The 25,380-nt window shown below is 36.2% G+C and overlaps 1 protein-coding gene across 1 annotated transcript; it reads left to right on the top strand.

The window, feature by feature from the left end:
- Positions 1-6,221: 6,221 nt before the first annotated feature.
- OSTN (osteocrin) lies at positions 6,222-22,523 on the top strand. The gene is made up of 3 exons (XM_052649863.1): positions 6,222-6,320; positions 8,888-9,102; positions 22,439-22,523. Exons 1-3 carry the CDS (start codon positions 6,222-6,224, stop codon positions 22,521-22,523), a joined length of 399 nt encoding a protein of 132 aa, XP_052505823.1.
- The last annotated feature ends 2,857 nt before the right edge of the window (positions 22,524-25,380 follow it).

Raw genomic sequence — 25,380 nt, 5'->3', positions numbered from 1 at the left:
GAAAATCCCCAGGAGAAGGGCATGGCAACCCAGCCCAGTATTCATGCCTGGAGAATCTTATGGACAGAGGATCCTGGGGGGGCTACAGTCTACAGGGTCACACAGAGTCAGACACACCAAAGCAACTTAGCACGCAAAGGGTATGCTTTTGAATTTACTCTCCTTTTCAATTTTACTGTGGGACCAAGCTGACCCACCACTTGCCTAGAATACCACCCCTGTTTTCAGAGAAAGAAGGTTTGAGGAGTATTATGTACAGGCTCACAAGGCCATTTCCCAGTGACAGAACTAGGGACCTTTCACAACATGTCCTGTTAAATCTCACTTAAATGCCTGCAATGCCATAGTGGAAGAGGATTTTTAAGTTTAATTACTTTTTTAAGTACTTTATCTTTAATTAAGACTTTAATTTCTGTTGAAAGTAATGTGGGTAGAGTCTATTTTGTATATTTCCAATTAAGAAATTAGTAAAATAAAACATCCAAAGAATTATATCTGGACTAAACCTAAGAAATTAGTCCTGTCATGAATTTCTAATGGTTAGATCCACTATCTCTAAGTCAGACCTTGTTGAGGAGAAATTTCCTTAATCACCTGAGTGATTTGGTTTTCTTCAACAACAGGCCTCAAAGACATTAGCAACCATCAAAGAATGGTTGCCAGTTTTTTCTTTTCCTAGCCCAGTCCACTTTAGAGATTATTTTTCATAATAATGATGACTCACTGCAGCATTGACGGCCAATAATTCAAACATCTTTTTCGTCTTAGCAGACTTCTCATTTAATCCTATTTTAAATATAATTAAATCAGAATTTTTAATATGTCAGTGTGCACTGTCAATGTTTTAAAGGAATATATATGAAAGTGAAAGTTGCTCAGTCATGTCTGACTCTTTGCAACCCCACAGACTGTAGTCTGTGGAATTCTCCAGGCCAGAATACTGGAGTGGGCAGCCTTTCCCTTCTCCAGGGGATCTTCCCAACCCAGGGATCCAACCCAGGTCTCCCACATTGCAGGCAGATTCTTTACCAGCTGAGCCGCAAGGGAAGCCTTGTAGCTATAATAAATGTCTATCTGCAACCCAAACTTCAGTGACAAAACATCAGGTCTTCCTCCTCCCACCACATCTCCAGCCACAGATTGGATGATCCCTTCAGGGTATAGTGAGTTCTTGCATGTGAAAAATCTCTGAAACAAAGGTTAAGATGTTACACAATGTAAGATGTTTGTTTATTCGGCAAAATCATTAGTGACAATATGTATACATGGTAGGCCAATGAACTGAAAATGAAGTACACGCCTAATCTTATAAGGTAGAGCTCATGCCCACTGTCTATTTGGAAACTCCTCGCATTAGAGAACTATTATTCAAAAATTTCTCAATGAAAATTATGGCTGTACAAAAAAACTGCAGGTGCCTCCACTGTCATATATTCACACAATGAGCATCCTTTGAATGTTCTTTCTGTAATTCACAGTGTACATGGTGCTGAGTAGATTTTTAGTCATAGACTATATTTATCCACTATCAACAAAATAGGGAAATGGAGCTGAACCTGGTCTTTTCCTTCCCTCCCTATAATTTCCCCTGTTTCTAATTTTGTAGCAATCAAGTTTCAACTAGTTAATCAAATGTCTTTTGTCTGGCAGGTGCCAGGGTGTTTGCTTTCATTAGAGTACCAAATGCCATATTTAGGAACTTGGCCTTTTGGTTAAGTGGCTACAAGCATGGCTTTAAACCATCAAATGTGTGTATTTAAACTCAGCATTTATTTTTATTTCTCCCTATCCAAATAATCAGGATGTGGTTATCTGTAAGATGACACATTATGACTTTTTTCCTATATACACCCAAGAACAAAAATATATGCCTCAGACATAATCATCAATATTACAAACACCCATCATCCTGTGCCATTTATAAGACTGCAGAGATGAAGAGAAACCTGGTTAGTAAAATGTGCATAAAAATAGATGAAGAAAGTCCACATAGGAAAGCTTATAAAATTGAAAAATTTCACACTTTGAAACTGTTTTAAAAAAGAGTGGAAAGAAAACACCACAATTATAAGCTTATCTTTGAGTGAATGGAAGAGTTATTTTTTTAAAGATATGCCAGAAATACGAGATCATTGTAAAAAAAAAAAAGTTATATTTTTAATATATCGTACCTTTTGCAGAGGAAAGTCAAAGACATCAGCAAAATCAGAAGGAAGAATAAGATTCAATGCCTGATTTTCTAAAGAATAAGTAATGCAGTTTGGTTGGTATTTTTTACCAGATAACTTTTACATTTCTTCCTGTTAGTTTTTTTCTGTCCTAATTTAGAGAAATAATCATGATCAGCTTTTTAGAGCCTAGATGCTATTTAGAAGAGAAGCTATGGGGCAAAGGAGAAAAGGAAGGATATACCCATCTGAATGCAGAGTTCCAAAGAATAGCAAGGAGAGACAAGAAAGCCTTCCTCAGAGATCAACGAAAAAAAAAAAAAAATAGAGGAGAAAACAATAGAATGGGAAAGACTAGAGATTTCTTCAAGAAAATGAGAGCTACCAAGGTAATGTATCATGCAAAGATGGGCACAATAAAGGACAGAAACAGTATGGACCTAACAAAAGTAGAAGATATTAGAGGAAGTGGCAAGAATACACAGAAGAACTACACAAAAAAATATCTTAATGGTGTGATCACTCACCTAGAGCCAGACATCTTGGAATGCAAAGTCAAGTGGGCCTTAGAAAGCATCACTATGAACAAAGCTGGTGGAGGTGATGGAATTCCAATTGAGCTATTTCATATCCTGAAAGATGATGCTGTGAAAGTACTGCACTCAACATGCCAGCAAATTTGGAAAACTCAGCAGTGGCCAAAGGACTGGAAAAGGTCAGTTTTCATTCGGATCCCAAAGAAAGGCAATGCCAAAGAACGTTCAGACTACCGCACAATTGCACTCATCTCACATGCTGGCAAAGTAGTGCTCAAAATTCTCCAAGCCAGGCTTCAACAGTATGTGAACCATGAACTTCCAGATGTTCAAGCTGGATTTAGAAAAAGCAGAAGAAACAGAGATCAAATTGCCAACATCTGTTGGATCATAGACAAAGCAAGAGAGTTCCAAAAAAACTTCTATTTCTGCTTCACTGACTAGGCCAAAGCCTTTGATTGTGTGGATCACAACAAACTGGAAAATTCTGAAAGAGATGGGAATACCAAACCACCTTATCTTCCTCCTGAGAAATCTGTATGCAGGACAAGAAGCAACAGTTAGAACCAGACATGGAACAGCAGTCTGGTTCCAAATTGAGAAAGGAGTATGTCAAGGGTGTATATTGTCACCCTGCTTATTTAACTTCTATGCAGAGTACATCATAAGAAACGCTGAGCTGGATGAAGTTCAATCTGGAAACAAGATTGCCAGGAGAAATAATAATCTCAGATCTGCAGATGACACCACACTTATGGCAGAAAGTGAAGCAGAGCTAAAGAACCTCTTGATGAAAGTGAAAGAGAAGAGTTAAAAAGTTGGCTTAAACCTCAACATTCAAAAAATGAAGATCATGGTATCCTTTCCCATCAATTCATGGCAAATAGATGTGGATACAATGAAAACAGTGACAGACTCTTTTCCTGGGCTTCAAAATCACTGCAGATGGTGACTGCAGCCATGAAATTAAAAGATGCTTGCTCCTTGGAAGAAAAGCTATGAACAACCTAGACAGCATATTAAAAAGCAGAGACATTACTTTGCCAACGAAGGTCCACCTAGTCAAAGCTATAGTTTTTCCAGTAGTCATGTATGGATGTGAGAGTTGGATTGTGAAGAAAGCTGAGTGCCGAAGAACTGATACTTTTGAACTGTGCTGTCGGAGAAGACATTTGAGAGTCCCTTGGACTGCAAGGACATCAAACTAGTCAATCCTAAAGGAAATCCTCCCTGAATATTCATTGGAAGGACTGATGCTAAAGCTGAAACGCCAATACTTCGGCCACCTGCTGTGAAGAGTCGACTGGTTGGAAAAGACCCTGATGCTGGGAAGATCGAAGGCCGGAGAAGAAGGAAACAACAGAGGATGAGATGATTGTATGGCATCATTGACTCAATGGACATGAGTCTGTTCAAGCCCTGGGAGTTGGTGGTGGACAGGGAGGCCTGGCATGCTGCAGTCCATGGGGTCACAAAGAGTCTGACACAACTGAGCAACCGAACAATATATGCAGTGAAGAGTTTACTGCTGCTCCTGCTGTCACTTCAGTCGTGTCTGACTCTGAGCGACCCCATAGACGGCAACCCACCAGGCTCTCCCGTCCCTGGGATTCTCCAGGCAAGAACACTGGAGTGGGTTGCCATTTCCTTCTCCAATGCATGAAAGTGAAAAGTGAAAGTGAAGTTGCTCAGTCGTGTCCGACTCCCAGCGACACCATGGACTGCAGCCCACCAGGCTCCTCCGTCCATGGGATTTTCCAGGCAAGAGTACTGAAGTAGGGTGCCACTGCCTTCTCCGGGTGAAGTGTTCATACATGAATTAATCCAAACCTCTCGAAGTTCTTTTGAAGTCAGCATTACTCCTCGTTTCACCAATATGGAAAATAAATTTCAACAGATTAAGTAACACACACCCAAGGCCATACTATTACTAAAGCAAATATGAGTCTCAAATTCAATCATTCAGATTGAATAATTCTTTTTGCTCCCTGCAGGTTTCCAAATGATTTTTTTTTTTTAAGGAAACAGAAGTTTGCTGAGAATTCTTATTAATGTTGAACTGAGGGACTTCCCAGTGTCATGTGCTAAGTGGAGAAGTCAAGCTGCTTTTATTGGTAGCTCAGAGTCAGAGATCTTCTCCCAGCAGAACAAGGCCTCCCATTTTAACCAGAGGTCAGACTGGCAGCCAGAAGGTCTAATCTATATTGTAAATAAGCTTTAATTGGATTTATATTGCTTTATTAATGTAAAAATTCATAAAAGTATCAATGACACACATTTATGCTTACTATACAGAAGTAATAAATGTAACCTTTTGACTTGTTTGCTTTCCTGTGTATATGTAGGTAAAACCTGAGTCCCTAAAGTTTTCTTCATAATCTTATATTCTCCCCCACTTTCCCCAGAAGCAATCAGTCATGAATCAACTTCCGTTGGTCTCTATTTTAATTATAGTATAGATTTCAAAATACAGGAAATTGTTTATGTATTTCCAATTTAGGTAAATGGTAGCATGGCATATATACTGTTCTAGAATTTTAATTTCCCCTCAAATCTGCTCTATTTTAAATCCGTGCATACAATTACAGATAACATTTATGTCATTTGTTTGAACCATAGATAACACATATATTTAAATTGTTTGCTTTAAGTCCACAGTATGAATGTACCTCACCTGACAAATCCATTTCCTTCTGAGTAAGGTACTTGAGTTGATTCATTTTTTCACTGCTCTAAACAATCAGGCTATGAACTTTCAAATACATGTTTTCTTATAAACTTAGGCCCATTTTTATTTAATTGTGTCTGTTTTTCCAAACTTTATTTATCAGAGTTACTTATATGTTTAAAATGCTAATCTTGCTCTTTTATATCTGTTCAAAATATATTTCATTTGTAATTTGTTATTTATTGCAATTTGTTTACTGTACCTTATCACATGGAAAATTTCAATTTTGATAAAGTGTAATTTGTTAATTTTTTCTATGAAGTTCACCTTTTGAATCTTGCTCAAAAAATCCTTTTAAATCACAGGACATAAAGATATTCTACTATTGGAACAGTGGTGTTTTTGAAATTTCATATAAAATTACTTTTAGACACAGCACATTTCTCTCTTGTTTACCGCAAACCCCAGCAGGGGTTGCTTTATCATACCTAGTCAATTTAACACATTTATCCTTAGGTACATGATGTTGTAAACTGTGGATTAGACACTCAAACAATAAGGTTCCACAAACTAGATTTCACAGACTTGGGTTTTTTTGAGTTAAATTATGATTATAGCTGTACAACCCCAGTTTAGGTTTCCATGGAAATGAAGCCTTGATAGAATTCATTCTGGGAGATTGACAGCCTCTATTAAGTATAATTTAAGTGTTACAAAGGTGCACTCCAATGTAGAGAAGCTGAATAATTTAGTTTATTCCCTGCCTATAACAAGCTTTACAGGCATTTTTGTTTCCTATCTTTATATGTCAAACTAATGAATGTTAACCCTGTTGTGTGTGGCCCTTAGATGCTGGACTGGAGATTAGCAAGTGCACATTTTATCCTGGCTATGACACTGATGCTCTGGAGCTCAGGAAAAGTGTTCTCAGTGGGTGTCACAAAAGAGGTAATGAAAACTAGGGGCCATGTTTTTTAATGAACTTAAATCATTTTTCCTAAGGTCAGTAGCAGGTGCTGCTGACAAATATGGAGAAGTTTCAATAACACAAAAATCAAGTAAATAGACATTTCTTTCTATGCTGTGTCCTCACAATGGATTCAGAGAAAACCTGGTATATAAATATTTAAAAGAAAAAAACCTGTAAGTAACAACAAAGATTGGTATTCCATAAACCAAAAACTTTAGGAGAAAATTCATTATAATTTCAGCCATATATATAGATATATACATAAATATATATAGATATATATATAATTGAATGAATTATATAAAGATGAAGTGCTTTTATGTGAAATTTAAAGTTGTTTACATGTCAGGATTTGAATCACTTGGCCAAAATTTTATCACTCTACAAATATTTTCTTGTTGCCAATACTAAACTACAAAGGAAAAGAAATGTGAGGACATCTTGACACAGAGAAAAGTTAACTTGGATCATTTGATCTTAAGAGAAATATGCATTCTTTGTACTTTCTTAAATAGCATGAAGTGAGAATCTGAAATGCATTTTACTGAAGGGCAAGTTTTATAAAATGTTTGTGCCTTTTTTCCTGAGGATTAGGAATATCTTTAAAAAGAAAGAAAACTTGAAAAAAAATAAAATAAATAAAAATTTTAAAAAAAAGGAAAACTTGACTTTGTATGTATATCAGTAGGAAGAATTAACACATATTTTTTGGAGGACCTTCTGAGAGATAATAAAAGATCTCTTAACTTTGCCCTTTGGTTTTTCTCCTGATCTTCATTATTTCTTTCTCATGATTATTTCCTCTTTAGTTTCTATGCTTCCAAGTTTATGTAGGGAAGTAATTGAAGTTAAGATTTTTAAAAAGGAGTTCTGGACTTTGCATTGTAAGTAACAAAGGGTTATACAGATTTTAATTTTTTTTTAATATGATGGAAGTAGTGTTTGGAGATAATTTACTTCGTGGCAGTACTCAGGACAAAATAGAAAAGAGACAGAGAGAGGAGACAAATAAATTATATGAGGATTCAGGGTGTGCACTGAGTGAAGAGGCTGTTGCTGTTGTTCAGTTGCTGAGTCGTATCTGATTCTTTGAGACTCTGTGAACTACAGCATACGAGGCTCCCTTGTTCTTCACTATCTCTCCGAGTTTGTTCAAATTCTTGTCCATTTAGTTGGGGATTATATCTAACCATCTCATCCTCTGCTGCCAAGAGGATCTGATATTAATCACTCCTGATAGGAATCAGAAAGAGCAGGACAAGAGGAGTTTTCCAAGAATAACTAGCCATACTTAGAGCAGATTTGACTTGTTTAGGAAAGAAGTTCAATGGCCATTAGTCTCAAGAGCTTCGAGGCAGACTGCAAGTATTCCAAAAGAAAAATGTTTGAGTAGGCGATGAAAAGGTTTAGAAAGTGCTACTTTTTCATTTTATTGCGGAAAAAAAATGAACGGAAGAGAAAGAGAATGAGATAAACAATTCAAAAACAAAGACAGGATGTGAAAAAAGATAAGTTCTGCTCACACCAATAGTCGGGCTGTAGTTAATGTTTCTTCTCAGAGGGGAATATCCTCAAACTCTTAGGAAAGAAGTTATATCCCCTGGACCATAGAATGACTCCAGAATGTTCCTTGTTAATAGGAACATTTTTTTAAATGCTGTCATTGGGCCTGAGAAAGGAAGATAGACTTCATAAACCAGACACTTACACACTTCTATGACTTGGATGGACTACAAAGTGGCAATATGTGTAAATAAACAAATAAGAAATTTGACATGGGACAATAAAGTCCTTGGAATAGCTCTGACTCGCTGTAGATACTGATTGTTATTTGTTAGTAACTCACACTGGTAGAGATGGTAAGCTCTCTCAAAGCACAGATTGGATTTTTCTTATTTTTATATCTGTCCGATCAAATACAGGACCTGCATAGTGGATGCTTAGTGGTTTGAATGAATGAATGAGTAGTGAAAAGAAAACAGCAAGAGGTTTATATTTTTTTCAGAATTCATTCAATAAATATTCATTAGAAATGTACTAATTAGTGCAATAATAATGAGCAAAATACTGAAATAGGGATTGAATAGCACGAACAAAAAGCTGATTAGACATAGTCTTGGATTTCAAGTTACTCACAATCTAATATGCAACATACATATGTTTTAGCTAATGTAATATAAGGGGAAATGTAATAATCATAGAGATGGAAGAAGTATAGATAAAATGCTATTAGAGTTATAAGAATGCAGTTGTTACTGGGAAAGAATCTGAAAGAACAGTTAATATACTAAATTTCAGAGGCAGGTCTGGAGTTTATCCTTTCTTTCTTTGTATGTACATATGTGTGTGTTATTTTCATTTCTTCTGGATAAACTTCAACCCTATGTGTTTTTCTCCTCAAAAGTCTTTCTCTCTGGATCATAGCTCTGTGAGTAACCAAGTTTCGTGACATGTGAGCTGAAAAATAGTAAAATCCAAATGTAGACAGATGATTGTATGTATACTCTTTCTCTTAATGAATGGACTCACCTTTCTTGCCCAATAGGCCTTTGATTCTGGAATCTTAGGTGTTCAGTCATCACCCACAGTCAGAGAAGATAAGTCGGCCACTGACCTGGCAGCAAAACTCTTACTTCTTGACGAACTTGTGTCTCTGGAGAATGATGTGATTGAAACAAAGAAGAAAAGAAGCTTCTCTGGGTTTGGTTCTCCCCTGGACAGACTCTCAGCTGGCTCTGTAAGTCATAAAGGTAAACAGAGGTAAGTGCATTCTTGGAGAAGGAACATTTCCATTTTCTAATTCTTCCACACTGGGTTGAGAAACAGGGAGAATTCTACCTAGAAAAAAGTACAATGAATGTCTTGAAAGTGTCTTAGCTCATTTCTGAGTTTAAAGGCATCATTTTGGAAATAAAGTTTGGGAAGCAAAATGACTGCCATTTTTGAATTATCAAAGTACTTAAAATTGAATTCGCCACTAATACGCACAATATGCACTAATATTTTTGTCAAAATATTTTCTGAAGATTCTGTTGCATATAGATATAAAGTAATTATTACTAAAGACGTATAGCATTTGGGAGGTAAGGGCAAAAGTATATACTGTGAGATAAATGTTCCAGTGAATTAAGTTTTCTCTTTAATAGAGGTAACTAGAATTTCATCTTTATTTTTACCCTTGTTACAAAGCTTGCCAAATGATATGAATAAGTCCCCTCTCTTATACCAAGAAGGTGGTGAAGATCTCTCAGGACCTAGAGTCAAAACAAATGTGTCTATGTCAAATTTCTTATTATTTCTAGCCATGTGATTTGTATAAGGATCTTACACTCTGTGATCCTCAGCTTATTTATCTGGAAAGTGGGGATAATTACTTACCTCCAGAAAAATCAAATGAGAACTTTGCAAACTGTTAATTATTATAATAAAATTAAAGTAATTAAATCTCTCTTTAATCAGTGAGCAATTGTCAGTACTTTAAAGCGTCATTCCAAACTTAATTCATTTTCTACCTCTTCAAAATCTATTCCTTGCGTTGCTGCTGCTGCTGCTGCTGCTGCTGCTGCTAAGTCGCTTCAGTCGTGCCCAACTCCATGCGACCCCGTAGATGGCAGCCCGCCAGGCTCCCCACTCCCTGGGATTCTCCAGGCAAGAATACTGGAATGGGTTGCCATTTCCTTCTCCAACGCATGAAAGTGCTAGACACTTCATATTAGTAGTGGCCCAAGAGACTACCCAGTTCCCATAGTCTGGAATTTGGGGAATATACTAGAATCACAGGATTCCTCACAGGATTCCTTTTGCTCACAGGATTCACTTGAAATTTCTTCACTTGAAACACTTTGTTTTTTACTAAATTCTTTAAATTTTGTTTGTTTTACATGTTAAATATCTCCAAGATAGCCTTTCACATGAAGACTTTCTTAATTCTGGCCTAAATGATCTTTTTACCTTTTCTTTCTCGTCTTCCCTCATCTCTTCTTCCACCACATCCTCACTTTTTTAGATCACCAATTGTATCTTTTACTACCAGAGGAATTATCTAACACTTCGTGAAAAGTTCCCATTGCCTACAAGAGAAAAGCAAACTCCTTAGGAAATCCTGTGGAGAATTTCATTAACTGACACCTCATTTCTTCCTGCACCCATCTCCACATCCTTTAGTCCAGTTTTACTTGATCACTTGGAATTCTAGGACTTGTCACATTTGTTCCTGGTGAATGATTTTGCTTTTACTTTGATTTTCAACATACAGGATGTAATTGTTAGGCTTCTGTTCTGAAAGATTCTCAAAGCAACACTAGGAAATAAAATCACTCTGGGACTAGATTTATCCTACATATACTTGACAAAAATTTCACCCCTGTATTTTGAAATTCAGATGCTATTTTAATTTTAAAAATACAAGTTAGTTTCACTTATGTTCTAGGCACTGTGTTGTACTATGGTGGAAAAAAGTAGAGAAATATAGTCTCTGTCCCTCAAATCACATGCCAATTAAAAGCAGAAATATTTTTAGCCAATTATAACACAAAGCAAGAAGAGATACATTTAAAAGCAATTTATAAAGAAGAATATGGAAGAGCAAAGGATAAATGGAGAAAAGATTGTGCCTTCTAATAAACATAATTTCTCTGATTCCTGGATCTTGCAGCACAGTCTACAAAATAATTTGAAAATCAACATGTAAATGTTTATGTAAAACTTGTATATGAATTTATAATATTGCATAAATATAAATATATAGAATCTACATGGAGGTTTCATCATAACAATTTCTTTAAGGTATCAGGAGATATAATCTATCTGCTGCTAAGTCACTTCAGTCATGTCCGACTGTGCGACCCCATAGACGACAGCCCACCAGGCTCCCCCAACCCTGGGATTCTCCAGGCAAGAACACTGGAGTGGGCTGCCATTTCCTTCTCTAATGCATGAAAGTGAAAAGTAAAAAGTAAAGTCCTTCAGTTGTGTCCGACTCTTTGCGACTCCGTGGACTGCAGCCTATCAGGCTCCTCCGTCCATGGGATTTTCCAGGCAAGAGTACTGGAGTGGGTGGCCATTGTCTTCTCCAATAATCTACCTAACATAGCTCAGTTTATAGGCAATAAAGGGAAATTGGTGAACATTTAATATTCATTTAAACAGCATTTCACATTTGAAGGCTAAAAGTAAACTATTACAACTGTTTAAAAGATTAGGGAATATTGTTCTCATGAGTAGTACTTCCTGAGGAAGCTACTAGATGAATTTGTTCAGTCAAATTGACTCTAGAGTTACCCCCATAAGAACTGGTGCAAGCATAACGTTAGAATTAGAGTGTAATGATGGTTGCAAAACAAAAAAATGCTATGTATTATAGTTATGCAGTCTGACAATATAGATATAGCAAAACATCAAGCAATTTAGGGACAGTAGTGAGAGCATACAAAATTTAGAGTAAGTTTTTGATTGCTTCATGGCTATTAACTGAGCATAAAAGGATATTACAACAAATAGTTGCTTGCAAACACAAAGAAGAAAAGGTGGAATTTTCTCTTTATAAAATTTGTACAGCTAAAGCAATGAAGAAACAATACACATAGTAGATGAGGTCGAAATTCTCCTTTATATAATTATTCCAGGTAATAAGTGAAGGAAGAATGATAGAATGTCTCCATTTTGCAAACCCTAATGAAGTGATGGCTCTAGACAATGATTGTCAATTTTCTGTTAGCATCACAAGAGAAAAAAGAGCAAGTCATGATACGCCCTATGTTGAACTAACTCAGTACTACTTATATAACAGAATTGCAAAAGAAAATTCTTGCCTCGAGTTCCACCTGCCAATTTTCAGGAAATATGAGAAGACAGAGAAATGACCAGAAACAATGCAGGGAATCTGGGACTTCCTTGGCAGTCCAATAGTTAATAATGTAGTTAATAATATGCTTTGTAATGCAGAGTGTGCCGGTTCTATCCCTGTCAGGGAGATAAGACTTCACCTGCCTTGCAATCAAAAAAATCATAAACATAAAGCAGAAGCAATGTTGTGACAAATTGGTACATTACCCCAGATTTTAAAGCTCTGTCTCAAGCATATGAAATGCATTATTTTATTTTCAGTTACTATAAAATAATCAGAAAAGAAAAAATTTTAAATCTGCTTTTGGAAAGGTCCGTAAGAGATGGAAATGGAAGAATGAGTGAACAGCTAGAGAAAAATAAAAGAGAAAACAAGCATAAAAAAACAGGACAAAGTCTATGTCAGATCATAATAAAATGAAGCAAAGAATCATCTATTGTTTCCTATTTTATATTATATTTAATATTTATTCCACCTGATTATGACACTAGCTTCATTTTCAATTGAATGTGCAAGTTACTTTAATTCTCAGAGCAGGGTTATCTCAACTATGCTTTGAAATCCAAAATATTTTCTCCATTCAGTTCACTTGTTTAACGCCTGAAGAGGCCATTCAGTTTATGAAAAATAAAAGGAAGTAGCTTCTAGGTCATCTACTATTTGAATGACCTTTAACATTAGAAGATATTGGAATTTTTCTAAAAAGTGGTTTTTCGCTCTTCTTCACACAAAACTGAAAATGCCTTGTAAAATATTAACAATAATAATTCTTTATATTTGAACTTAATCAGGGTAAATATTTTCACAGCTGTATTGTTCTAATGCTCCCATTAATATTTTGAGGTCAGGAAGGGAAGTAACATCATGGTGTCAGTCAGCGTTTCCGCAGGAAAGAGGCAGGACATTTGAAACAGGAAAATTTGAGAAGTGTTTAGATACAGCAAGACTATGAAATTCTGGGAGAGGCAAATCATATCGTATGGCGCAATAGCCCAGGAACCTGGTCTTTGAAGAGTCAGATTCCTTGGGAGAAGCTATGACCTCCAGTTAAGAGGAAATGATCTTGCAAGGAGGGAGCAAGTGGAAAAGTATCCTGATTTTACTTCCTCTCTCCTTCCAGTCTCTTATGCCAAGGTTACCCATTGCCTGCCCCAAACCAAACCCAGGGAGTACAGGAATATTTGTGGGATCCAGAAAACTTAATTTCCTGGACTGAAAAGGCAGAGGGTGTATCTGGAGAACAGATGTAAGTTACTCAGCACAGTTACATACATTCTATAGATTCAGGTCAATAAACACTTTGCTTTTAACATTGTTTCTATAATCACTTAATTGAAAGAGAAGGACTTTATAGAACATAAACAGAAAAGCAACTTTATTCCTCACCCACATGCATTCAAACACATTCAATAGGAGTTGTTATTTCTATCTTTTGGGTAAAGACAAAAAAAGGTACTATGACTCTGTGGGTCACATTGAAATAACAAAAAATTTTCTGGTCACTTTTATTAGAAAAACAATCTTATTTCAGTAATTAAAATAACTATTCATATGTCTTAGCTGTTGTTCAGTCACTAAGTCCTGTCTGACTCTTTGAGACCCCATGAACTGCAGCATGCCAGGCTTCCCTGTCCTTCACCATCTCCCTAAGTTTGCTCAAACTCATGTCCATCAAGTCGGTGATGCCATCCAACCATCTCATCCTCTGTTACCCCCTTCTCCTCTTGCTCTCAGTCTTTCCCAGTATCAGGGTCCTTTCCAATGAGTCGACTCTTCACATCAGGTGGACAAAATATTGCAGCTTCAACAACAGTCTTAGACCAAACTATAAGTATTAAAAATGTTTCTCCTTTTCTAGCTGGAAAGCTGCAGTGGGAAAGGGTTTGTGTCCGTCTACCCGCCCCCCTTCCCCTACCACTCTGGGCTGTCTTAAGTCTCCTCCAGTACTGGGGAAGAAGGTGCAAAGAAGCAAAGAAAAGTCTTACTTTATTGATACTATCATGACTTGACTTTTATGTTCTCTGCCCTCAGTGAATGCTCAAAGCTGACTCCTCACCATGGGCTGTTTTTGTGGGGTCATTGCATAACCACTGTGAACACTAACATAGACACCCTTGCCTCCAGCAATGCTTCTCTTTCAGCAGATCAGTTTTGCTCCTCACCTTTATCCTATTCACTTGGTTTCTTCATTTGACACCACCATCACCAGCATCCTGCTGAGGCCACATCACCCATAACCCCTGGCCAAAAGCAGGGGAAGTTTCCTTTTATAATTAACCTAGGCCAACTCTACCCACATGCTTGCTCTACATCTGTTCCACAGAAAACCCACATCCTTGACTCTGGTCACTGAAAGTAAAGCTGTTGCTTATGTAACTGTCTCTTCACTCTGGAATTGAGCCAGTTCTCACAGCTTCCTGCCCTTTAGATTTCATAGTCTGTTCTATGAGGTCTACCCTGCTTTAAAGAGTATTTGTTGTTGTTTAGTTGCTCGGTCATGTCCAACTGTTTTGCGTACCCATGAACTGCAGCCCCCCAGGCTCCTCTGCCAAAGCATAGAGACTGACTGAAGAACAAGATTTTCTTGAATCCCTTTCTCCATATGAAAAAAGAGGGTAATGTCCCTGTTCTTCAATAACTTGCTCCAGAGAAATTCTCCTTATTTACCTATTCAGTATCAATTTTTTTTTTTTTTTTGGTTTAAGTTTGGAAAAATAGTTTATAGCAACCTTCTTTACAAATACTGCATAACTCTAGCACCCTACTTTGGAATGCAAGAGGAAATGCAATCCTTTTTTCCCCCCTCAGTTTTTCTGGGCCACAGCCAAAACTGTGACAGAAAGAATCCCATTTTAACATTCCAATACACTGAGTTTTTAAAATTCCTAACACCCTGAGAAAATATTATCCCCTTTTTATTGGTATATTTTCACAGATATAAAATGACTTCCTGGCTATAATCTAGCTAGAACACCAGGTTCTTGAACCTCAAGTCCAGTGACTTTCTAGAGAAATAAGCTGCTTATGATAAAGAAATTAAATTATGTGTGAATAAGGCACTTGTCCAAGGTCAGAAAAAGTGAGATTCACTAAGAATGACTACATTAAATAAATCATTTTGGAAAAACTGTACCAATGACATATATGTTTCTATCCTAAGACAGACATAAAGTTTAAATTAAATTGAGAATAGCAATTCCAACTTTAATTTTTCAGACACAATTGCTCTTCTTGACCAAAGATTAAAGGTGAAAAATCCTAAGGTTTCACCTTTTTAATTCATTGTAAAACAATGCTACAGATTAAAGCCAACCCAGTTACTCCATGATTTTTTACTTCTTTCCAGCTTTTAATTTTTAATGTATAAAGCAGATAGTTCAGAATGGGCTCCATTCCATGGTGAAGAACACAGAGAAAGAATCCAGAATGTGATGCCCTATTTTCATGTTTCCTTCTTTATATTCAAAAGCCTGTCTGTTCTATAGGAAATGCCCTTGATCATTGATCTTGGGCCATTTTTCCCAATATAATTAACCTATTCCTGAACCTGTTCTTTATTGCTTGCTTCTTACACCCCAACTCAGGTCCATGAAAAAAAACAGTTCCTTTACCTTTTACTTCTAACCTAACTCATGCATGACGGTTTAAAACTTTCCCCCAAAAGGGATACTGCTTAATTCCATATATGGGTTTTGAAATGTACATTATCCACTCTCCACAAAAGAAAATTATAGAAGACATTTTTGTGTAAATTCATTTGCTGGATAGAAATTCCAAGTGTCATTAGTCCCTAAAAGAGGCTCATGAACCAAGTAAATGAAAATCCTTTCCGCCTAGTCCTACAGATCTATAGTAGCTTCCAAATCAGGCATGTCTGATTTGGAACCCTTTAAATCTCGCTATTTAATTCCAGAGCTCCTGGTTTGTTTCTGAATGCCTGTTAATAGGGCCTGTTTGGGGGATAATATTTCAGAAGCTGACATTATGCCTAGTCAGCACCATCATCAAAAATTTAATAGAATCTACTTAAGATTGAATTACCACTTTTGAGGTAGAACTCCAAAAGTCATAAGTCAACTGTGTGCTAATGAAGTAGCAGTTTCTTTCATCATTCCAAATGTATCCCATTTATTAAGTCATATTTTCCAGTCTCATGCTTCCAAGTAGAGGAACTCCAGTTAGAAAAATACTGACCCCAAGCATTAATCCTTTATTCATTCTTTCCCCAGGGAGGAGTAATCATGCACCAGGCAGGGTAATTTGGGAGGAAGAGGTGAGCGTGTTCAGCTCATCCTCTTTCTTCTTGTTTTTATTTGATAATTAGGACTAATTGTGTAAATCTATCTAATCCTCAGAGAAAATGTAGGAAAGTCATTTAAATGCAAATTGAAGTCTTATTCTACATTCAGCTTAAACAAAATGACGTTTTGATTTCTATGCATTGATCATTCATATCATTTCTACTCTGTGTCTAAAGATGGACTCAGAAAAAAAAGGTGGGGGGCATTATGTATTGGTCCCTAAAAAACTACATCATCACTCAGACTTGTATGATCTTTCATCAGAACATTCTGGAATTTGAATTTGAAAACCCAATTGTCTCTTTTCAATTTAAAAATCCATTTAAATTTAACCTTTCATTCATTCTCGCCTTTTACAGGCCCTTGCTGAGTCTCCTTCATATTAGTCTATCTCATATATTAGTTTTTCTAAGCTCTTATATTTATATCTAACTTCCTATGTCATTTATCAATTCTATAATTTTAAATTGTGATAAACAAGATTGCAGGACTCAGGGGTCACCGTTTGTTTTATTGTTTTCATATATTCCATAAGTTCCTCCTGGAACCCTCAAATTTGGCTATGATCTCTTCTCCTGTGGAATCCCACAGCCCTTTAAGTCTTACTGTATTAGGTATCTGTTGCTATGCAAGCAAGTTACCCAAATACAGCGGCTTAAGACAATAAGGAAATGGCAACCCACTCCAGTATTCTCCCCTAGGGAATCCCATGGACAGAGGAGCCTGGTGGCTACAGTCCATGGGATCAAAAAGAGTTGGACATGACTCAGTGATTGAGCAGCACCAGCAAGACAAGAATGCACATTTATGTTCCCACTCGGTTTTTGTGCATCACAAATCTAGGAAAAGTTTGCCTGAGTGATTCTGGCTCAGGGTCTGTCCCAAGGTTACAGTGAAGAAGCTGACCAGGATTGCAATAATCTGAAGGCTGCATGGAGTCTGGGGATATCCATTTCCAAAATGGCCCACTCACAAAGCTAATGGCAGGAAGTCTCAGGCCCTTGCTAGCTCTTGGCAGGAAGCCTTAGTTCCTTGTCATGTAAACCTCTCTAAAGGACTGTAGGATGGCAAGTGATTTCCCCTAGAGTGAGAGATCCAACAAAGCAAGGCAGAAGCTGCAGCATTTTTCATTACTTAGCTCTAGAAATCATTTCCACAATATGCTATTGATGACAGAGGTCCGTCTTGTTCAATGTGGAAGAAGACTGCATTATAGTAGAACTATGGGGGTTTATCTTGGAGCATGGCTACTATATGCACCTAAACTTTAAAGTATACATATTTAATTCTGTTTTATTAATTTAAACTATTGAAATATTTATGTGGCCACACTACACAGCATGCAGGGTCTTAGTTCTCCCACCAGGGAGCTAAGTGGAACCTCGGAGTCTTAACCACTGGACTGCCAGGGAAGTCCCAATTACTGAACTATTTAAATGAGCATCCTCTCTTAGCCATTACTGTATTTTCCCTTTTTGCTGTTACTCAATGTTGGTGGAGCCATATGCCCTTCTTGAAAGAGTCCAGATATTTTATTGTCCTTTTAAGATGTAGTGGTAAATCATTGTTTTGTGAGAACACTCTCCACACTAAACTTAATTCCTAAGTTTTTCGTTTTGAAACTCAAAACTTTAAGCAGAATCAATAAAAGCTGTTGTGTATCCTACAATTGGTGAGAAAAAATGATTAAGTTCACATGAAACGACTGTTAAATAAGTATCTGTTCACAAAATAAGCCTTAACATTTTTAAAGGCTTGGTTATCATACAGAACATAGTCTCAGAGCATGAAACAATTAAATAAATAACAAAATAATACCTAAGAAAGAAGGTATAGTTCTCAATTCATTTCTTGAGAATCGCATTATTTAGACACCAAAATCATGGGTGTAAAAGAGTAAGAGTAAAGTAAGTAAAAAGAGTAAGAAAAGAAAATTACAGTATAACTTCATCAATAATTACAGATATAAATTTACCGGCAAAATTAAAAGTCCACAATGCAAAGGTTGGCATAGATTTGAAACAATAGAAATTGTCATACACTGCTCTCTGGTGTGTAAATAGGTACCAATTTGGAAAACAGTGTGGCATTATGTAATAAAATTAAGTATAAGAATAGCTAGCAATTCTACTAAAAATTTACTATAGAGAAATCCTCAAATGTCCATTACAGGCATGTAAATGAAAAAAAAATTAGCTGAACAGTACATAACAATAATAACAAAAAAGGAAATACCTCAAATTACTATCAGTAAAATGTGTTAATAAGCTGTTGCATATTCATTATCCATACAATGAAATACTATACCACAGTGAACATAAAAAGACTATATCTACACACATCAACATGGACAAATCTGAAAACATGAAACACATTTTTTGAAAGAAATCAAGAGGAATTCACGGATCATTTCTTTCAAATAAAATTCTAGAACCATCTGAACTAACCAAGAGAGTTTTGAAGAATACATATAGATTATGAAGAAAATCAAGGGAACTATTAGATAAAAATTCATCCTTCAGATTACCTGTGTGACCAAGTTATGGGGGGGGAATCAATTTGGGAGGAAGAACACTGAGGACTTCTAAGTAATGGTAATATTTTATTTCTTAATTTGGTGCTATCAACAAGGATGTTTGTTTTATTTTTTAAAACTGAACATAAATAAATTTATAGACTCTTAGATATGTATGATTCTAAACAAAAAGTATAAATACAAGCTTTCCAACAGTTGCTTTAGAATGGTGAACATCTTTAGAAATTGAATTATCAAAGAATATAAATGATTTAGGCTGTCTATATTTTAGTGTGAAGTTTAAAGTTATATTTAAAATAATCCATCCTCATTATATTACTTTGCTCTGTATTCTGTATCCTTAAACTACTTTCAGAATATTTTAGAGTGGAAAAGATGGACCGTTTTCAATGAATATATAAGCCATGTCATTCCATTATTTTGTCACAAGAGGGACTAGATAGTTAGAAAGTATGGTTTTCCCTTTTGGTCTTAAGAATATTTTTCTGTGTTAGCATTTAAGTTTCACACACTCTGTATTCATGTCAGTGCATGTGCTGAAGAGTGTAGTATTGTTATATATATTTCATATCAGCAAAAATGTTAAGATAAATGTTAGCTTGCCATTTTGCTTCTGAATTGATAGAAAAGTATATAGAAATTATTTGACTTAGCTATTCTCATTTTTGGTAAGTAGAAGAAATAAATAGAATACAAGTCAATATCTCCTATTTCTAATACCTTTTAGATCAAATCTGGGGAAAAGAAGGGAAGGAAAGAACAGGGAATGAGGGAAGATGGAAGGAGAAAGAGTTTATTTTCTTTTTATCACACTATTGTGTGTTTTAGTCGCTCAGTAGCGTCTCTTTGTGACCCTATGGAGTGTAGTTCGCCAGGGTCCTCCTTCTGAGCGATTTTCCAGGCAAGAATACTGGAGTGGGTAGCCATTTCCTTCTCCAGGGAATCTTCCTGACCTAGGGATCAAACCTGGGTCTCCTGCATTGCAGGCAGGCTCTTTACTGTCTGAGCCACCAGGAAAGCCTGTAGTGCTCTCCCATCTACTTGAGCAGGAAAAGTAGATTAACTGTAGTACAGAAAGAAAAAAAAATGCTATTTTCGTTTATTTTATTTTCACTTTTGAAAATATATATCGGTAATACGGACCTATACATGTTCTGTTCTAATTCATAATAATGCATGAAACCAACCCATCATACTATTGCATTGTGCTGTGCTGTGATCATTCGTGTCTGACTCTGAGGCCCCATGGACTTTAGCCCGCCAGGCTCCTCTGTCCATGGAATTCTCCAGGCAAGAATACTGGAGTAGGTTGCCATTTCCAACTCCAGGGGATCTTCCCCACCCAGGAATCGAACCCACCCCTCTTGCATCTTCTGCATTGGCAGGCAGATTCGTTACCACTGAGCCACCTGGGAAGCCCTGAAACCATCACACTTCTCTAAAAAAGTAAAAGGATTATTTCTGGTGACACTATCCACTCCACAGAAGCTTTCAGAGGTCAGTTCACGTGTGGGCCACTACTCTTTTCCCAGCTGCTATTTCCTTTCTCTTCTCATCAGTCCTTTAAACACCTGGAAGTGCTGGTTTCTCAGTTCCTCTTCTATTGTCTGGGATTTCCCCAGAGCATTCTTCTCTATCCCAGGATGGCTTCTACCTTCTCTCTTCCCTGGAATTATAATGGGAGTTGTTCATGAAGGAATTTGAGGACTCAAGGAATAAAAATCACATATGCTTCATGTTTTTAGGTATTAGCTGTAATACATTCAGACATCAATCCTAAATCATACAAACAAACATATTCAGATTTTTATTGCTGTGGTAATGAATTAACACAAACATCTGGGTTTAAAAACCCACAGATTCATGTATTATCTTACAACTGTTTAGGTCAGAAGTGCAATATATTATCTTATTCAGTCGCTCAGTTGTGTCTGACTCTTTGAGACGCCATCGACTGCAGCCTGCCAGGCTCCTCTGTCCATGGAATTTTCCAGGCAAGAATACTGGAGTGGGTTGGCATTTCCTCCTCCAGGGGATCTTCCCAACCCAGGGACTAAACCCATGTCTCTTGCATCTCTTATACTGGCATTTGATTTCTTTACCACTTTTCCACCTGGGAAGCCTTTGCAGATGATGTAGTTTTCGTGTTTAAATTATGCAGTCAATACTGACAATATAATGCAAGTAATTAGAAAAAACAAACAAACAAAAAAAACTGTTGAAAATGCTCTGAAACAAATCTTGAAACTCTTTAAGCTGTTGAATATTGACGAAGTTTTCTTGAGTGGCAATTAGATCTTCCTCACTGAGATTTTCAAGTGATAAGCTGTATCATCGCTGATCAAAAATTGGAGTTGATATTCTTACGTTTGGTGCAAGAATTAACTTTAAGACTCTTTCCTATTCAAAAATATTTGATTGCTAGTAATGTTCTATTTCTTGATCTGGGTAGTAATTGTGTTTATAATCTGTATATATCTCATATTGTTCACTTACACAATATCCTATTTTCTGTATGCATATTATGTCAATAAAAAGTCCAACAAATCTGTTAAGTCAATTCCCCTCAGCTGTGAGACAAGTCACTTACTTACATGGCTTTTTTAGTTTCTCCCTATTTCTATCTTTCTTAAGAAGATAAAAACTTCTTTAAAATCCAAGGCCAGTGAAAGTTATTCATTCACAGCTCTGGGACCTTTCCTGTTAGCATCTTGACTTGATAGAACTAAGTAATGACAATAACAAATCAAATTAAAATATGTCTTTTTAAAGAGATAATTCCTAAAACACACAAATTGTAAGGCCTCTTGTAGAATTTTTTAACTTTATTTTAATAATGAAGTTTTTTTTTCCCCCAAGCAATATTTGAACATATATAACAAATATAGACTATCACACACGAAGCTTCTCTAGGTAAAATCTGAGTGAAGACCTGAGGGGCATACTTACTCCATATCCAGTCTTGGCTTCAGCGTCTGTTCCTCTTCCACCACCATCCTTCCCCAGGAAAACCATTGAAAGGAAGAGGTTAGGGAAAACCACTGACCTGGTGCAACCTCCCTCAAGTGACAGAGGAACACACCAAAATCTGAAGAGGGGAAAGGGACTTACCCAAACTAAGCACTTATCAGATTGGTATGCTGGTAAGATCTTGTTTTTCATCTGGCTATTTATTTTGGATAAGTCATTTAATTTCTCTGAACCTCAGTGTCCTCAGATGTAAAATGGAAGTGGGCATACCTACTTCAACAGATGTCCAAAAGATAAGAGATAGTGTCTGACACATACTGGGTGCTGATGAATAAGAACTGCTAGTCATTCCTACTCCAGAAGAAAGCCCCCAGATCTGCGGGAAATAAAAGAGCAAAACTAATTGGACATTAGCTTAAATATGTTATTTTTGGTTTATTTCAGGAAAGTAGTAGATCATCCAAAAAGGCGATTTGGTATCCCTATGGATCGAATTGGAAGAAACCGGCTTTCAAATTCCAGAGGCTAATGGATTCCAGTCGTGAGTAAAATTTGAAGAAATAACAATACCTGCAGGCTTTGATTAATATTTCACAGTGGGCTAATTGATCCATCTTGGTTTATAAATCCCCCTTTGGATCTCTTGGCTTATAAACTGTTTTTCAAACATTTCTGTACTTGATTAGTATATTGATGTTAAATAATTTAAATGACATTAAAAAACAATACCTAGATCTACTTTGCCCTAAAAAGAAGACTTATTCTCACAAACTTGCATATTGAATATTAATATGCAAACAGATTAAAGTTATAATTATCAATAAATCATTTTCATAAATATAAATAAACACAGAGCAATCCCTCTATTATTAAGAAGATACATTCTGGTGATATACACCATCTTGTTGCTCATAACTGAACTACCCAATTATCATCATGAACCAGGAGAGAAAGTGATATAGCAGAAAGGGTATCAGGCATGAAATCAGGACATGTAATCCAAATCTTGGCTCTGTCATTCATTATCTCATTTCCATCAAGATAACTTATTTCCCTGCAGCTTGTACATTTAGATAACATTAGGGTGTTGTGAAGATTAAATTAGATGCCTGTGCTAATTCTAAATTATATTAGACACACAATATGTGCAAGTGATAAGAGCTTATATTACAGTTCTGAAAATTAGCTCTATGCTGAGCCCTATGCTTAGTTTTATTTACTCATCATGTTCCATAAAGTAAGTACTATTACTATTCCAATATCTTGAAAAGTAGTACAGTATAAGGGGTAAAATACCAGGTGGACAGGTCCGGTTTTATGGGTCATATCCTGGATCATCTATCTATTAGCTGTGGCAACTTGCTTAAATTCTGAAATCCTCCTTCATAAAATGAGGATAATAATAATTTCAACCAGATTGCATTGTCCTAAGGATAAATGAATTGGTATACACTAAGATGGCTGGATGGCATCACTGACTCGATGGACGTGAATCTGAGTGAACTCTGGGAGTCGGTGATGGACAGGGAGGCCTGGCGTGCTGTGATTCATGGGGTCGCAAAGAGTCAGACACGACGGCGACTGAACTGAACTGAACTGAAGCACCTAGAATTGTGCCAGACATAACTAAGTACTCAATAATAATTATTATTATTGTATGAGTAAGTGGAAAGCTTGTATTAATTAACTCAATGATACAAGTAGAATTCAATTCCAGAAAGCTTAAGTCATTAGCTTATATTTTAAATGTATTTAATTATACATATTATATGTTTTAAATGGTAAATATTTTTTGGACACACAATCTAGGCACTCCCAATAAGGCTTACAGAGAGGGTGCATCCTTTCTCCCAAACATATTAAGACAGCTCAGAACTGTTTTGACAATTTCAGACTACAGAGAGAAAGCTCTGCTTTTTGCTTTTCTCAAAATAATCCTCAGACCAAGGATGAAGAGGCCCAGAAGCACCACATTAGCCTTGACCCTCTTAATTTGTCATGCTGTTTTGCCTCTTCATCAAATACTCTCAACCACAATGAAAAATCAGTATTTTACCTCAACTATCTCACTCACAGAATGGCAATTAAAATAATTTTTCCCTCTATGGAATCATTGGTCAGTGAAGTGGCAAGGTTACTGAATGTCCATAACTATAGGAGGACTTACTGAAAATAACCAATGACACTGCCTTTTGAGCAGCACCATCTTCAAAACTCAAGTTGAATTTTTTTTATTTCTAGAGATATACTAAGAGTGGTTACTCTTCAGGGATGTTAAAAAATCAACACATTATATTTGACTAGGAACTAATTGCTATTAAAAGTTAAGTAACTCCTAGAAATTGGGGCCACAACCTTGCAGTTTCTTGATGTATTGAGAACGTTATGACACTGAGATTAAAATAATTAAATTCAGTTGGTTTCCACATATATCCCATCACCTTTGCAACTCTGGGTTATCACCCATTTTAATATTTCTGAATTTAACCAAAACACATGTATGACATAAAAATCATATAAGAAGTTCATTTTTCCTATAAATTTTACATATGTTTTAGACCATAAAAACTCCAGAGAGTTATTAAACTATGAAAAGGGAGTTGAATTAATGTTTCTGAATCATTGCTATGTGAAATCCAAACTAATACATTATGTCCTTTACTTAATAGATTTTATAGAGCATCAAAGGTTTCCCTAGTTGGTAAATTATCTGCCTGCAATGAAGGAGACCGAGGTTCAATCCCTGGTTAGGGAAGATCCCCAAAACTGTCCTTATTATTAAAACCTAAAGATAGTAACATCGTAAAAATATGTTGAGAAAAGAGTTTAACATCATACATTTTTCTCTTTCCCTTTCTTCAATCATTGTGGGTTCACCTGCTCAACCATAGTTTCTATTCTTTACTTCCTGCCACTATCACCAAGATTTCTCAGACATTTTTTGACTTCCTCGTGTAAAGTTTCATGTTTTTATATTCTAAGAATAATAAAGGCTATCAAAATATGTTTTTAATTTCCATTTAACTTTTCAAAATTATTTTTGCTGTGTTATTTCTTATTGTCACAATATTCCTTTGAATTAAACAGGAGATGTAACATGTGAATCATTTAATAGATAACATGAATAATTAAATAATTTTCACATAATAATGCAATGAAATCATTTGAGATTCAAGAATATAAAGTCTCCTTCAACCTAAATCATTTTTGTAAATGAATGAGAACACAGGTTTTGAGAGGAATCTGATTTGTCCAAAATTTTACACACTTTTAGACAAAGTAAGCTCCAGGTCCCAGCCTCTGGACTTATAAGTCAACATTCTCTTCATAGTCCATAAGATCTGTGTGCTAAATTGTTATTGCTGACTTCAGTGATTATCCATCTC

The sequence above is a fragment of the Budorcas taxicolor genome, chromosome 1, assembly GCF_023091745.1.
Source record: "Budorcas taxicolor isolate Tak-1 chromosome 1, Takin1.1, whole genome shotgun sequence".
In the NCBI taxonomy this organism is placed as follows: Eukaryota; Metazoa; Chordata; class Mammalia; order Artiodactyla; family Bovidae; genus Budorcas; species Budorcas taxicolor.
This window is presented reverse-complemented; position numbering and strand designations above follow the sequence as displayed.